The following is a 15,373-nucleotide window of genomic DNA, read 5'->3' on the forward strand; positions in this document are numbered from 1 at the left end:
TAGATCATTCTTCCATTGCCTACTGTGAAGGTATTGGGTTCAGTTATGACATCTGAACCATTGCCTTCACATAAATCGACAATTACAAAAGAGTCCAGGAATCATTCTTGAGCTTTTCGTAAACTGGAAGATTTAGTATTACATTTATTGATAAAGTTACTAGCCAAAAAGGAGACTTCAACCAAACATCATTGTGTCTTTTCTCCTTTCAGCTACTGATGAACCTGTTTTGTTCTACTTTTCAGTTAGTATCAACTGTAGTTTACTAGGAAGTACTCTTGCCTCTAAGTCAGAAAGTCGCAAATTCAAGCCATATTCCACAGATTAGAGTCTGGTATTTTGGCTGATAATTCTGGCAGGAGAAAGTGAGGACTGCAGATGCTGGAGAGTTGGACTCAAAAAGTGTGACGCTGGAAAAGCACAGCCAGTCAGGCAGCATCCGAGGAGCAGGAGAGTTAATGTTTTGGGTATAAGCCCTTCATCAGATATGTGGTCATCAGGACATTCCTGATGAAGGACTTATGCCAGAATGTTGACTCTCCTCCTCGGATACTGCCTGACCTGCTGTGCTTTTCCAGTGCCACACTTTTCAACTCTGATAATTCTGGGCACCACACTGTTGGAGCTGTCTTTTAGCTGAACCTTTAAATTGAGTTCCATCCATCCACTCAGACTCATAACATTCAGACTTCTAACATTGTGTGGCATTGTTTTGAGCAGCAGGGGAAATCCCCCCACTGTCCTACCCACAATTATCTCTTAGTCATCATCACCATAACAGAATAATGGGTCGTTCTCACATTGCTGTGTGTGGAGCTTACTATGCATAAATTGGCTGCAATTTTTCTTACATCGCACCAGTGATTATACTTCAAAAGCATTTCTTTGGCTGTAAAATGCTTTGAGTTGCCCAGACATTACAATATGTACTAAAGAAATGCAAAATCTTCCTTTCTTACTTCCAACCCAATACAGATTCATTTTAACTTCAGAATAAAAACAAACCTAGTAAGTTTGGGGGGGGGGGGGGGGGGAGCGTGTGGTACCCAGGGCGATACTGAGGAAAGAGATCAAACTGAGACTGGTACAGTTGAGAACAGAAGCGAGTCAAACAGTCAGGGCAGGCAGGGACCAGATAGGACTAATAAATTAAACTGCATTTACTTCAATGCAAGGGACCTAACAGGGAAGGCAGATGAACTCAGGGCATGGTTAGGAACATGGGACTGGGAAATCATAGCAATTACAGAAACATGGCTCAGGGATGGGCAGAACTGACAGCTTAATGTTCCAGGATACAAATGCTATAGGAAGGATAGAAAGGGAGGCAAGAGAGGAGGAGGAGTGTGGCATTTTTGATAAGGGATAGTATTACAGCTGTGCTGAGGGAGGATATTTACCGGAAATACATCCAGGGAAGTTATTTGGGTGGAACTAAGAAATAAGAAAGGGATGATAACCTTATTGGGATTGTATTATAGACCCCCTAATAGTCCAAGGGAAATTGAGAAACAAACTTGTAAGGAGATCTCAGCTAGCTATAAGAATAATAGGGTGGTTATGGTAGGGGATTTTAACTTTCTAAATATAGACTGGGACTGCCATAGTGTTAAGGGTTAGATGGAGAGGAATTTGTAAAGTGTGTACAAGACAATTTTCTGATTCAGTATGTGGATGTACCTACTAGAGAAGGTGCAAAACTTGACCTACTCTTGGGAAATAAGGTAGGGCAGGTGACTGAGGTGTCAGTGGGGGAGCACTTTGGGGTCAGCAACCATAATTCTATTAGATTTAAAATAATGATGGAACAGGATAGATAAAAGTTGAAGTTCTAAATTGGAGAACGGCCAATTTTGATGGTATTAGGCAAGAACTTTCGAAAGCTGATTGGGGCAGATGTTCGCAGGTAAAGGGACGGCTGGAAAATGGGAAGCCTTCAACCGTGTCTGCGTGGGTTTCCTCCGGGTGCTCCGGTTTCCTCCCACAGTCCAAAAATGTGCAGTTTAGGTGAATTGGCCATGCTAAATTGCCCGTAGTGCTAGGTGCAGGGGTAAATGTAGGGGAATGGGTCTGGGTGGGTTGCGGGTCGGTGTGGACTTGTTGGGCCGAAGGGCCTGTTTCCACACTGTAAGTAATCTAATCTAATCTAATCTAAAATGAGATAACGAGAATCCAGAGAAAGTATATTCCTGTTAGAGTGAAAGGGAAGGCTGGTAGGTATAGGGAATGCTGGATGACTAAAGAAATTGAGGGTTTGGTTAAGAAAAAGAAGGAAGTATATGTAAGGTATAGACATGATAGATCGAATGAATCCTTAGAAGAGGATAAAGACAGTAGGAATGTATTTAAGAGGGAAATCAGGAGGGCAAAAAAGGGACACTAGATAGCTTTGGCAAATAGAATTAAGGAGAATCCAAAGAGTTTTTACAAATACATTAAGGACAAAAGGGTAACTAGGGAGAGAATAGGGACCCACAAAGATCAGCAAGGCGGCCTTTGTGTGGAGCCACAGAAAATGGGAGAGATATTAAATGAATATTTTGCATCAGTATTTACTGTGGAAAAGGATATAGAAGATATAGAATGTAGGGAAATAGATGGTGACATCTTGCAAAATGCCCATATCACAGAGGAGGAAGTGCTGGATGTCTTGAAACGGGTAAAGGTGGATAAATCCCCAGGACCTGATCAGGTGCACCCTAGAACTCTGTGGGAAGCTAGAGAAGTGATTGCTGGGCCTCTTGATGAGATATTTGTATCTCAGATAGTCACAGGTGAGGTGCCAGAAGACTGGAGGTTGGCTAACATGGTGCCACTGTTTAAAAAGGGTGATAAGGACAAGCCAGGGAACTATAGACCAGTCAGCTTGATGTCAGTGGTGGACAAGTTGTTGGAGGGAATCCTGAAGGACAGAATGTACATGGAAAGGCAAGGACTGATTAGGGATAGTCAACATGGCTTTGTGCATGGGAAATCATGTTTCATAAACTTGTTTGAGTTTTTTGAAGAAGTAACAAAGAGGATTGATGAGGGCAGAGCAGTAGTCGTAATCTGTGTGGACCTCAGTAAGTTGTTCGACTAAGTACCGCATGGGAGACTGACTAGCAAGGTTAGGTCTCAGGGAATACAAGGAGAACTAGCCATTTGGATACAGAACTGGCTCAAAGGTAGAAGAGGATGGTGGTGGAGGGTTGTTTTTCAGACTGGAGGCCTGTGACCAGTGGAGTGCCACAAGGATCGGTGCTGGGTCCTTTACTTTTTGTCATTTACATAAATGATTTGGATGCGAGCATAAGAGGTACAGTTAGTAAGTTTGCAGATGACACCAAAATTGGAGGTGTAGTGGACAGTGAAGAGGGTTACCTCAGATTACAACAGGATCTGGACCAGATGGGCCAATGGGCTGAGAAGTGGCAGATGGAGTTTAATTCAGATAAATGCGAGGTGCTGCATTTTGGGAAAGCAAATCTTAGCAGGACTTATACACTTAACGGTAAGGTCCTAGGGAGTGTTGCTGAACAAAGAGACCTTGGAGTGCAGGTTCATAGCTCCTTGAAAGTGATGTCGCAGGTAGATAGGATAGTGAAGAAGGCATTTGGTATGCTTTCCTTTTTTGGTCAGAGTATTGAGTACAGGAATTGGGAGGTCATGTTGCAGCTGTACAGGACATTGGTTAGGCCACTGTTGGAATATTGCATGCAATTCTGGTTTCCTTCCTATCGGAAAGATGTTGTGAAACTTGAAAGAGTTCAAGAAAGATTTACAAGGATGTTGCCAGGGTTGGAGAATTTGAGCTATAGGGACAGGTTGATTAAGCTGGGACTGTTTTCCCTGGAGCGTCGGAGGCTGAGGGGTGACCTTATTGTGATTTACAAAATTATGAGGGGCATGGATAGGGTAAATAGGCAAAGTCTCTTCCCTGGGGTCGGAGAGTCCAGAACTCGAGGACATAAGTTTAGGGTGAGAGGGGAAAGATATACAAGAGACCTAAGGGGCAATTTTTTCACGCAGAGGGTGGTACGTGTAAGGAATGAGCTGCCAGAGGAAGTGGTGGAGGTTGGTACAATTGCAAATTTAAGAGGCATTTGGATGGGTATATGAATAGGAAGGGTTTAGAGGGATATGCGTCGGGTGCTGCCAGGTGGGACAAGTTTGGATTGGGATATCTGGTCGGCATGGACAGGTTGAACCGAAGGGTCTCTTTTCATGCTGTACATCTCTATCACTTTATGACTGTATTTTCCTTGTTGTACCTCATCAATTGGCCCTTTAGCTTTGATAGTTCCTTTGTTAGTTGCAAGTTTGTCTCATCTGATAGCTCCATGGCCTTCTGGAAACTGGCGTTTTGCTCTCGTAACTTCTGATTTGCATATTTCAGATCGGCAACATCACTGATTAATTCATTGGTTTCTCTTTAAAAAAATGCAGAGAAATAAATATAGAATTAAAGCATCAGTGAGTGACCTTAGATAGTACTCAACACAACTTGCAGAAAATTGTTCAATTCAGGTTTATAAAACATTGATTCTATTCCAGTGAGATCAACCAGAGAAGATTTACTTGAATGGCATCAGGAATGAGTGATTTCAGTTACATGACAAGAGTGGAAGAGTTGTATTTATTCGCTTTAGACCAAAGAAGTTTAGGAACAGATTTGATCAAGGTGATAAAAAATCACAAATGGTGGAAACTAACAGAAAATATTTCCACTGGTAGAAGAATCATTAAATACAGCATAGATTTGGCATGATTGATGTAAAAATCTGAGGCAACATGAGGCTAACTCTTTTTTGCACAGCAACCTATGATGATCTGGAGTACACTAACTAAAAAGGTGGTGAAAACAAATTCAGTTGTAACTTTCAAAAGGTCGTAGTTGAGAAGTTGATAAACTGAAACAGCAGGACAGTGGGACTAATTCAATAGGTTTTTCAAAAAGCTAGCACAGGTTGGCCAAATGGCCTCCTTCAGTGTGGTTTAGTACGACACCTTTCAGGCAATGCATTCCAGATCTCAAAAACTTACTTCATCAATAAATTTCTCCTCATTTTCCTCGTGATTCTTTGGGCAGTCACCAATTTAGCAATTAAGCATGCATCCATTGGTTATTGGCCTGGTTGCCACTGGAAACAGTGGCCCAGATTTTCCCAATAGTCAGTCAATTGTTTCTGTAGCGTAGATAGGAATTGCATGTTAAGACCCTGCAGAATTCCAATGTCATAGAAGTCCTACACTGAGTCCACACTAACCCTCTGAACAGCATCTCATACTATCCCCCAAACCTTACATTCACCACAGCCAATCCACCTAACCTGCACATGCTTGGACTGTGGATGTATACATACATAAAGACAGTCACTGGAGGGTGGAATCGAACCCCGTCCTCTTACTCTGTGAGGCAGCAGTGATAACCATTGTGCCACTGTGCTACCCAACAGACTCCGAGACAAATGCCGAAGAAATTGAAGATTCTGAAGGATAATTCCTCTGCATCCGGAACCCTTTGATAAAATCTGTTTAAAATCATTCAAATTATGAGGAATTCATGACAGTTAATCATTACCTAGGGCTAGTTAGAAGATTAAAAACCTAACCTAGCTCCTAGTTGACAAAAAAGGCCACTTAACTCACTATGTACCCCTCCAAATATACCTCCCCTGGACTACTTACACATTCTAGACTCTGAAACAACCTTCCCACTTACCATCCACACAACTCCCCAACACCCTTCTCCCACCATCAAACTTAACATCCCACTGACCACTGGACTTATCATGACTCTGGCTACTGAAACTAACAACCCTCTCTCCTTCCTCCTCTCAAACATATAATATTTCTCTTCCCGCGAGCCAACACCCCTGATGCCAGAGACACCCCTATCCCACCAGGCCTGACATCCCCACACCTGGTCCTGACATGTACCCACCTCCAAAACAGACCCATTACCCAATACACCCCTAGGACCTGACACCCATCCCTCCCCTTGGAACTCAACCTCAATGCCCATCCCTTCTAACCCCCAATGCCCATCAACCCCACCCCGCCATGTACACCACTCCACTACCAGTACTGACAACCACTTTGTCTCTAGGGCCTGACAAAACTCCTCTCCACCCTGTTAATTACATCTGGGACCCAGCATCCCCCCTGCTCCTGCCATGAAACTTGCCACACCTTTCGGCTTGATGAACACAACAATCCTGTTCCACAGACCTGAATCCCCAACACATATCGAACTGCCCTAAATATTCCATAACTTACTGGCAACCCTACCCCGCTTGAGTCTTAGTACTCTAACATCTGGCACCCTACCAAATATTTGCCTTACATATTTTATCTTTCACTGCAGCTATCAAAGAAGTAGTCTGTGCTGCTGGACATTTACATCACAGAGTGTGGCAACTACTGTCATGAGAAAGGAACTACAGTTTGACTTGTCAAAACTAACCTGCATGTGGATGGATCTGTTGGACGTGAGATGTACTCCATATTTCTGAAGGAGCCATGATTAGAATCTCCTGCCAGAAACGCAGAGCTCTGTCTTAATGGGAAAAAAAAGCAGGAGTGGACTAGCATCTGAAAGTGATTACCACTCGTTGGAAAATCCAGCTTAATTTTTCCCTTATTTACTCTCTTGAAGCCTCACATAAGTTTGAACTCTTTCATTTAACATCCTTCAACCTTTTCTGCCTTTAGCAGAACAAGCTTATCTTCTACGATCTCTCCAGTTATGTGAAGTCCATCATGGTTGCATTCTTGAATAATTTTGAATACAGCAGTGGTTACTTTACAGCAATGGTTGTTCTACTGGATTAGTAATTTAGAGAACATGAATTCAAAACCCTCTGTACTAGTTTGAGAATATTAATCTGGAAATAGAAAGCTAAAATCAGTAAAACAAATCCAGAAACTGTTGAACTTTTTTAAAAACATAACCACTTCATCAATGTCTTTTTGAAATGAAAATCTTCCATACTTACCCAATCTGAGTTTATATGTGAGCACATTGTCACACTTGGTCAATTCAAAGCTGCTTGCTTAAGTGTCTGGTGAGACACTCAGCTGTACCAATGTAAACATATAATACACATAAGAACATAACAAGAGCAGTAGCAGCCTATTCAGCACCTTGAGCACGTTTCATTGTTCAATCTTCTCTGGGATTGATCTGATCATGGACTCAAATACAATTTCCTACCTGTTCATTCATAACTCAGGACTCCCTTGCAGTTCAAAAATTTGTTTAACTCAGCTTTGAATATATTCAATGACCCAGCCTCCACTGCCCTCTGAATGGAGGACTTCATAAATAAATGGTTATCTGGGAAAATAAATTCCTCTCTATTTCTTTCTTAAATGGAGACCCTTTATTCTGAAATTGCCCTCTCATTCCAGATTTGTCCACAAAAGCGACATCACCTCAGCACTAACTTTGTCAATAAGATAATCTTTCATTCTTCTAAACTCCAATGAATGCAGGCCCAATTTTTGTTCATAAGCCAAAACTTTCACCTATGAAATAATTAATTGAACCTTCTCTGAAATGCCTCCAATGAAATCATAACTTTCCTCAAATAAAGTGACAAAAAATGCTGTGTATTCTGTGTGCAGCGTTATCAGAACCCTGTACACGTGTAAATATAAAGTTCCCATTTTTATACTCCATCCCCTAAACAGTAAAGTTAACATTCCATTTGCCATCCTAATTACTTGCTCTAACGGCATGCTAACTTTTTGTAATTTGTGTATGAAGAAACCAAGTTCTTTTCCACAGCAGACAGCAGTCTCTCTCCACTTAAATAATATTCTTCATCACTATTCTTCCTAACAAAGTGGAGAATTACATCATTCTCCATTTGATAATTTTTTTGCTCACTTCCTTAACCTCTCTATATTCCTTTGTACATTTCATAAGTAATCCTTCTAAATTCTCATTCTGTTTGATTGTTTCATAGAGCCATACAACTCAGTAACAGACCCTTTGGTCCAACCAGTCCACACTGAACATCATCCTAAATTAAACTAGCCTCATGTGCCTGCTCCTGGCCTAAATCCTTCCAAACCTTTCCTATTCATATACTTATCTAAAGGTCTCAAATGTCATAACTGTGCTTACATCCACCACTTCCTCAGAAACCACACATTGAACTGCCACCTTTCATGATTTACTAAAACTTCTGACTTTTTTCCTTAGTATTTGATTTAAGAATTTTCCAATTGATAGATATTAGGCTAACCAGCCTTTAGTTTTCTGCTTCAGTCTTCCTTCTCTTTTGTCTCGGGCATTACCTTTGCAGTTTTCCAATTCACTTAGACCTTTCCAGGATCTAAGGAATTTTGGAAGATTACGCCAAAGCATCAATTATCTCTGAAGTCACTTCTTTTAAGACCCTGAGATTCACACCATCAAGTCCAATGGACCGATCAGTCTTTAGCCCCATTCATTTTCCTTGCTCTTTTTCTCTCGCAATTGAGATTATTTTAAAGTTTCACTATGCCTATAGCCTTTAATATTTGACTATTCTTGGAAAGCTATTGTGTCTTTCACCATTTCCACGAAGTACTTGCTCAAATTCTCTTCTGTTTCCTTTTTCCCATTATTGATACACCGGTCTCATTTTCTAATGAACCAACGTTTACTTTAGTTACTCACTTCCTTTTAATAAACTTGCAGAGGCTCTTGTTGTCTGTTTTTATGTTTCTTGCTAGTTTGCTCTCATATTCTAATTTTTACCATATTCTAATTTTCAGTCATTTGCGGGGTTCTGAAAATTCCTAGTCTTCTGGTGCAAGACTACTATTGTTTCTCTAAAAGTTTTAACACCATAATTAAATTTTGACAAGTTAATTAAGGAAGTTAGGAAGAGAGCTAAACTTCTCAGTGAAAATATGAATAAGCAATAAAAGCGCACTTTCCGAGTGAGCAAATTCATATATCTCAATAGTGGAAAAAAAACAACATTAATGATTCAATTTTTTCTTACCATGAGTCTATGTTTTTCCTACAATGCACATGAACCTGATCTGAATCTAAAAACTATAACAGATTTTCATAAAAGTATTTTCGCAAACCATAGGAAAGAGCCTGTCTTGATATTGGCATCAGATGGTCTGAAACACAAGTGTAATAAATACTAAAAAGTCAGACAGATAGGAGTATTCACATTCCTGATGTAGGGCTTATGCCCAAAACGTTGACTCGCTTGCTCCTCGGATGCTGCCTGACTTGCTGTGCTTTTCCAGCACCACACGTTTTGACTCTGACTCTCTAGCATCTGCAGTCCTCACTTTCTGCTAGTCAGGAGTATTGTCTGGTTCTTTGAGATACATATAGCCCTGCAATTTGTTGCAGACTTGAACTATCTCACAGCTGCCAGATGAGGCAAAGAATTAGCCACCAATTGTGTCATTTTCACTGCTGTGACTTTTTGGCAGGCCTCTTCCTAGTGTTATCATTGCAAAGAATTTGCAGCATTGACAAGACATATGTCTCAAGTAAAGATGTTCAGAGCCTATACTCTGAAAAATACAACTGTCCCCATCCTGGAAGGTCAAGTAGTTTCCATCTTCCCAGCCAGGCTCAAACGCCTGAACATGGGAATCTTCTCCATTGCCATGGGCAAGAGAGATAGATATTCCCAATCCACCCTATCTACAAGATGCATCCTATACTGTATCAAATACAGAATGAGCTGATCTCAAACATCCATCTACTTTCTCACCTGTTGGAAAAGGATCCTGTTCTCATGGTAAATTTTTGGTCACTTTGAAAGTATCTGCAAAAACAGGACAAATGATCACTGAGTAAGCAAGATAGAAAATGAAAAACACATTAAAATGAGATCCGTGAAATAATAATGTTATAAACAGTAAGCTGTGACAATTAGAATATATTTGGGGAAAATGTTAAAGGTGATCTAAATCTTGAATGGCTTTGATAGATTGAATTATGAAGGATTGTTTCCAGTAGCAGGAGGGTCAGTAACCTAAGGAATAGACTTGAAATAATTGATAAACACACCAGTGGGAGATAAAAAGGATTATTTTTGCATATTATCTGGAATGTGCTACCTGCAAGTAGATTTAATAGTAACTTTTAGAGGGAACCAATTAACTACCTGAAGGGGAAAAATTTGCAGAAATATAGGGAAAATGCTGGGGATGTGGAACTAATTAGGTAATGAGGTAATTCTTTGAAAGACTCAGCATAGGTATGTTAGATTGAATGGCCATCTTAAAACCATCTAGGAGAAAGTGAGGACTGCAGATGCTGGATGCTGCATATGCTTCTTAAAACCATGTAAACATAGGAAAAAGGGGCAGGAGAAGGTCATTTAACCCACTGAGTCTGCTCCACTGTTCAATAAGATCATGGTTGATCTGATAATCTCCATCTCCACTTTCCTGCCTTTTCCCCATAAATCTTACGGTTTAAGAATCTATCTATGTCAGCCTTAAATATACAGTACTTAATGACCCAGCCTCAGTAGCTCAGTGTGGTAAAGAAATCAACAGATTCACAATGCTCAGAGCAAAGAAATTCCTCCTTACTTTGTCTTAAATGGGCATCCTTTATTCTATTTTGCAGAACACCTACATTCTGTCTGCAAAAATCACATGAGCTTTCAGTTATCTGCCACTTCAACACACCACCATGTTCCCTGGCCAATCTTTCTGTCTCGGGCCTGCTGCAGTGCCCCAGTAAGGTGCAGCGCAAGGTGGAAGAACAACATCTCATATTCCACTTGGGGGCCCTGTGGCCTTCAGGTCTCAATATCAAGTTCAATAATTTTAGAGACTGACCACCTTCATCTCAATCCTTTACCCACCATCCCAACAACTTAGGCCCTGTCACGACATGGGCTGCTTTCAGCACAGCCAACCCATTTTCACTCACTCGTGGTCCCCTATCAGGTTTTCTTTCTCCCTGGCCTACTATCATCCATCCCTCTGTGTGCCTAACTGTCATTTTATCTCTTTCCAGGATTCATCTCTAACCACTCACTATTTTTCCCCCAGCCCCTGTCATCAGCATAAATATCATCTTTTACTCACTACTATCATCCTGAAGAAAGGTCAATGGACTCAAAACCTTAACTCTGCTTTCTCTCCACAGATGTTGCTAGGCCTGCTGAGTTCCTCTAGCAATTTCTGTTGTTGTCTGAGATTATGCCCTTTGGTCATATACTCTTCCACAAGGGGAAATGATCTTTCCATATCTACCCTGTCAAGTCCTCCAAGAATCTTTTGTTTCAATTAGGTCGCCTCTCACTCTTCTTTGGGGTAATGGGTATGGGCCTAATCTATTCAACCTCTCCTGGTAAGACAGCTCTTTTCTACCTGGTATCAACTCGGTGAACTTTGTTTGTACCACCTCCAATGCCAAATCATTTTTACTTCACAATGGGGCCAAACTGTTTACAGTTTTCCAGCTGCACCTTGTACAATTTTAGCAAATCCTCTCTACTTTTATACTCTATTCCCTTTGAAATAAAGGCCAACATTCCATTTGGGTTCTTATTATCCAACGAACTTGGAAGCTAGCTTTTCAAGATTCATGAGTGAGGACTCCCAAATCTCTCTGTTCTGTCACTTTCTGCAGTCTTTATCCATTTAAATAATATTCAGCTTCTCTAGTCTTCCTGCTAAAATGCATAACCTTATAGATCCCACGGTATGTTTTGTCCACACACTTAATCTGTGCATATCCCTCTGTAGACTCTGTCACCCCCACTAGTTACCTTCCCATCTATTTTTGTATCATCTGCAAACTTGGCTATTGTACATTCACTTCCCTCATCCAAGTCATTAGTATATACATGGTAAATGATCCTGGTTGCACACCATTAGCTTTGCTAGCTCGAAAATGGCCCTGTTACCCAATTCTCTATCGTCTATAGCCAATCCTCTATCCATATGACCACATTACCACTAGAACTACAGACTGTTATCTTGTTAAGTAACCTAATGTGTCATACCTTATGAAACGCCTCCTAAAAATCCAAACGTACTACATCCACTGCTTCCCCTTTATTTATTCTGCTTGTTACTTCTTCCGCACTTTGGGAAGGCAAATCAGGGCAGAACTTATACACTTATGGTAAGGTCCTGGAGAGTGTTGCTGAACAAAGACACCTTGGAGTACAAGTTCATGGTTCCATGAAAGTGGAGTTGCAGGTAGATAGGATAGTGAAGAAGACTTTTGGTATGCTTTCCTTTATTGATCACAGCATTGAGTATGCAGGACATTGGTTAGGCTACTTTCGCAATACTGTGTGCAGTTCTGGTCTCCCTTCTACAGGAAGGATGTTGTGAAACTTGAAAGGGTTCAGAAAAGATTTACAACAATGTTGCCAGGGTTGGAAGGTTTGACCTATAGGGAGAGATTGGGTATATGAATAGGAAAGGTTTAGAGGGCTATGTGCTAAGTATTGGCAAATGGGACTAGATTAATTTAGGATATCTGGTCAGCATGGACAAGATGCTGTACATCTCTATGATTCTATAGAATTCAATATATTTGTCAGGCATGATTTCCCCTTCATGAAGCCATGCTGACTCTGTTTGATTGTATTATGCATTTCTAAATTGCCAATCTGCTCTTACATTCTTTATAATAGATGGTAACATTTTCCCAATAATACACATTAGCTAGCTGGCCTACAGTTACCTGAATTTTGTCTCTGTCCCCTTTTAAATAAATTTGCTACATTGGCGGTTTTCCAGTGCTCTGGGATTTTCCCTGAATCTAAGGTTTCTTGGAAGATTACTGCTTGTGCGTCAACTTACTCTGTAGCTACTTTCTTTAATATCCTAAGTTGCACTCTATTGGGTCCAGGGGGATCATCGGTCTCATATTTTCTCTCGTGAGAGTTATTGTATTTATTTCCTGTCCTTTTTCTCCTTGAATATTTAGTAACTTTGGAATGCTATTCGTGTCTTCTGCTGTAAAGACTGATACAAAGTATTTGAAATGAAAACAGAAATTGCTGGAAAACCTCATTGTCATGACAAAGGATCACTGGATTTGATAGATTAACTCTGATTTCTCTCCACAGATATGACTCGATCTGCTGGGTTTCTCTAGTAATTTCTGTTTTTGTTTCAAACCTTCAGCATTTGCTGTTTTTTCTGTTATTTTGACGCAAATTATTTATTCAATTCCTCTGCCAATTATAGTCATAGAGTCATAGAGACATACAGCATGGAAACAGACCCTTTGGTCCAACCCGTCCATGCCGACCAGATATCCCAATCCAACCTAGTCCCACCTGCCACTGCCCGGCCCACATCCCTCCAAACCCTTCCTATTCATATAACCATCCAAATGCCTTTTAAAATGTTGCAATTGTACCAGCCTCCACCACATCCTCTGACAGTTCATTCCATACACATACCACCCTCTGCGTGAAAATGTTGCCCCTTAGGTCTCTTTTATATCTTTCCCCTCTCACCCTAAACCTATGTCATCTAGTTCTGGACTCCCCAACCCCAGGGAAAAGACTTTGTCTATTTATCCTATCCATGCCCCTCATAATTTTGTAAACCTCTATAAGGTTACCCCTCAACCTCTGACGCTCCAGGGAAAACAGACCCAGCCTGTTCAGCCTCTCCCTAAAGCTCAGATCCTCCAACCCTGGCAACATTCTTGTAAATCTTTTCTGAATCTTTTCAAGTTTCACAACATCTTCCCGATAGGAAGGCAACCAGAATTGCATGCAATATTCCAACAGTGGCCTAACCAATGTCCTGTACAGCTGCATCATGACCTCCCAACTCCTGTGCTCAGTACTCTGACCAATAAAGGAAAGCATATCAAACGCCTTCTTCACTATCCTATCTACCTGCGACTCCACTTTCAAGGAGCTAAGAACCTGCACTCCAAGGTCTCTTTGTTCAGCAATACTCCCTAGGACCTTACCATTAAGTGTATAAGTCCTGCTAAGATTTGCTTTCCCAAAATGCAGCACCTCGCATTTATCTGAATTAAACTCCATCTGCCACTTCTCAGCCCATTGGCTCATCTGGTCCAGATCCTGTTGTAATCTGAGGTAACCCTCTTCGCTGTCCACTACACCTCCAATTTTGGTGTCTTCTCTCTTACATTTTATATATGTAAAGATGTTTTTGCTCTTCATCTTGAAATTACTTGCAAGTTTACCCTCAAAAGATTATTTTCTCCCTCATTACTATTTTAGTTGTCTTTTTTGGTTTTCAAACCTTGCCCTATCCTCTGGTTTAGCTGAAATTTTGCCATATTGTATATTTTTCTTTCAATCTGATGCTATCCTTAATTTTCCTGGTTACTCATGATTGGCTTATCCCTTTACTAAACTCCTTCTTCCTCACTGGAATATGTCTTTGCTGTGAACCATCAACTATTTTCTTAAATGTTCATCTTCAACCACTTTCGCTGCTAAACTCATTTTCGATCCATTCCCACCAAGTTTACCCTCATTCAGCCATCATTATCCTTATTTAAGCATAGCACAGTTGTTTCCAACCCAAATTTCCCTCACTCAAACTGAATGCTAAATTCTACTTTGTTATGGTCACTGTTTCCTAGGATATTAGATTAGATTAGATTAGATTACTTACAGTGTGGAAACAGGCCCTTCGGCCCAACAAGTCCACACCGCCCCGCCGAAGTGTAACCCACCCATACCCCTACATCTACATCTACCCCTTACCTAACACTACGGGCAATTTAGCATGACCAATTCACCTGACCTGCACATCTTTGGACTGTGGGAGGAAACCGGAGCACCCGGAGGAAACCCACGCAGACACGGGGAGAACGTGCAAACTCCACACAGTCAGTCGCCTGAGGCGGGAATTGAACCCGGGTCTCTGGCGCTGTGAGGCAACAGTGCTAACCACTGTGCCACCGTGCCGCCCACTAACATATCTTTTATACTGACATCATTTATTAAGCCTGCCGCATTGCACATCACCAGATCCAAAATAGCCTGATCCTTGGTTGGATCTACGACATATTGTTCTACAGACTGTCCTGAATATGCTCTATAAATTTTTCCTCATGGCTACCTCTACCAATCTGACTACTCTCATTTACACGGAGATTAAAGTCATCCATGATTAACGTACTGCCTTTGTTATTTGTCCTCCTTACACCCTGACTTATTCTCTGTTTCACTGTATAGCTACTGTTAAAAAGCCTGCAGACTACTCCTTGTCAGTGTTTTCTGACCCTTTTTATTTCTTATATTTATTAACTTCACCTATATGGATACTAAGTCTTCTAATTCAAGACTAATCCCAGATCAACAATACCATGCCATTACCCCTTCCTTCCTATTTGTCCTTTTGAAAAGTCACATACCACTAAATATTTCGTTTCCAGCTTTGATCT

At 40.9% G+C, this 15,373-nt stretch overlaps 1 protein-coding gene across 1 annotated transcript in view; it reads right to left on the reverse strand.

Annotated features, from left to right (window-relative positions):
- Positions 1-15,373, reverse strand: part of LOC140493891 (inositol 1,4,5-triphosphate receptor associated 2) — a 54,090-nt gene that overhangs the window by 19,374 nt on the left and 19,343 nt on the right. The window contains exons 6-7 of the mRNA XM_072592886.1: positions 9,723-9,776; positions 4,254-4,412 (exon numbers count right to left, since the gene is read on the reverse strand). Of these exons, the coding sequence (XP_072448987.1) occupies positions 4,254-4,412; positions 9,723-9,776 (213 nt within the window). The remainder of the gene's footprint in view (positions 1-4,253; positions 4,413-9,722; positions 9,777-15,373) is intronic.

Source organism: Chiloscyllium punctatum, chromosome 22, assembly GCF_047496795.1.
Source record: "Chiloscyllium punctatum isolate Juve2018m chromosome 22, sChiPun1.3, whole genome shotgun sequence".
NCBI classification, from domain to species: Eukaryota; Metazoa; Chordata; class Chondrichthyes; order Orectolobiformes; family Hemiscylliidae; genus Chiloscyllium; species Chiloscyllium punctatum.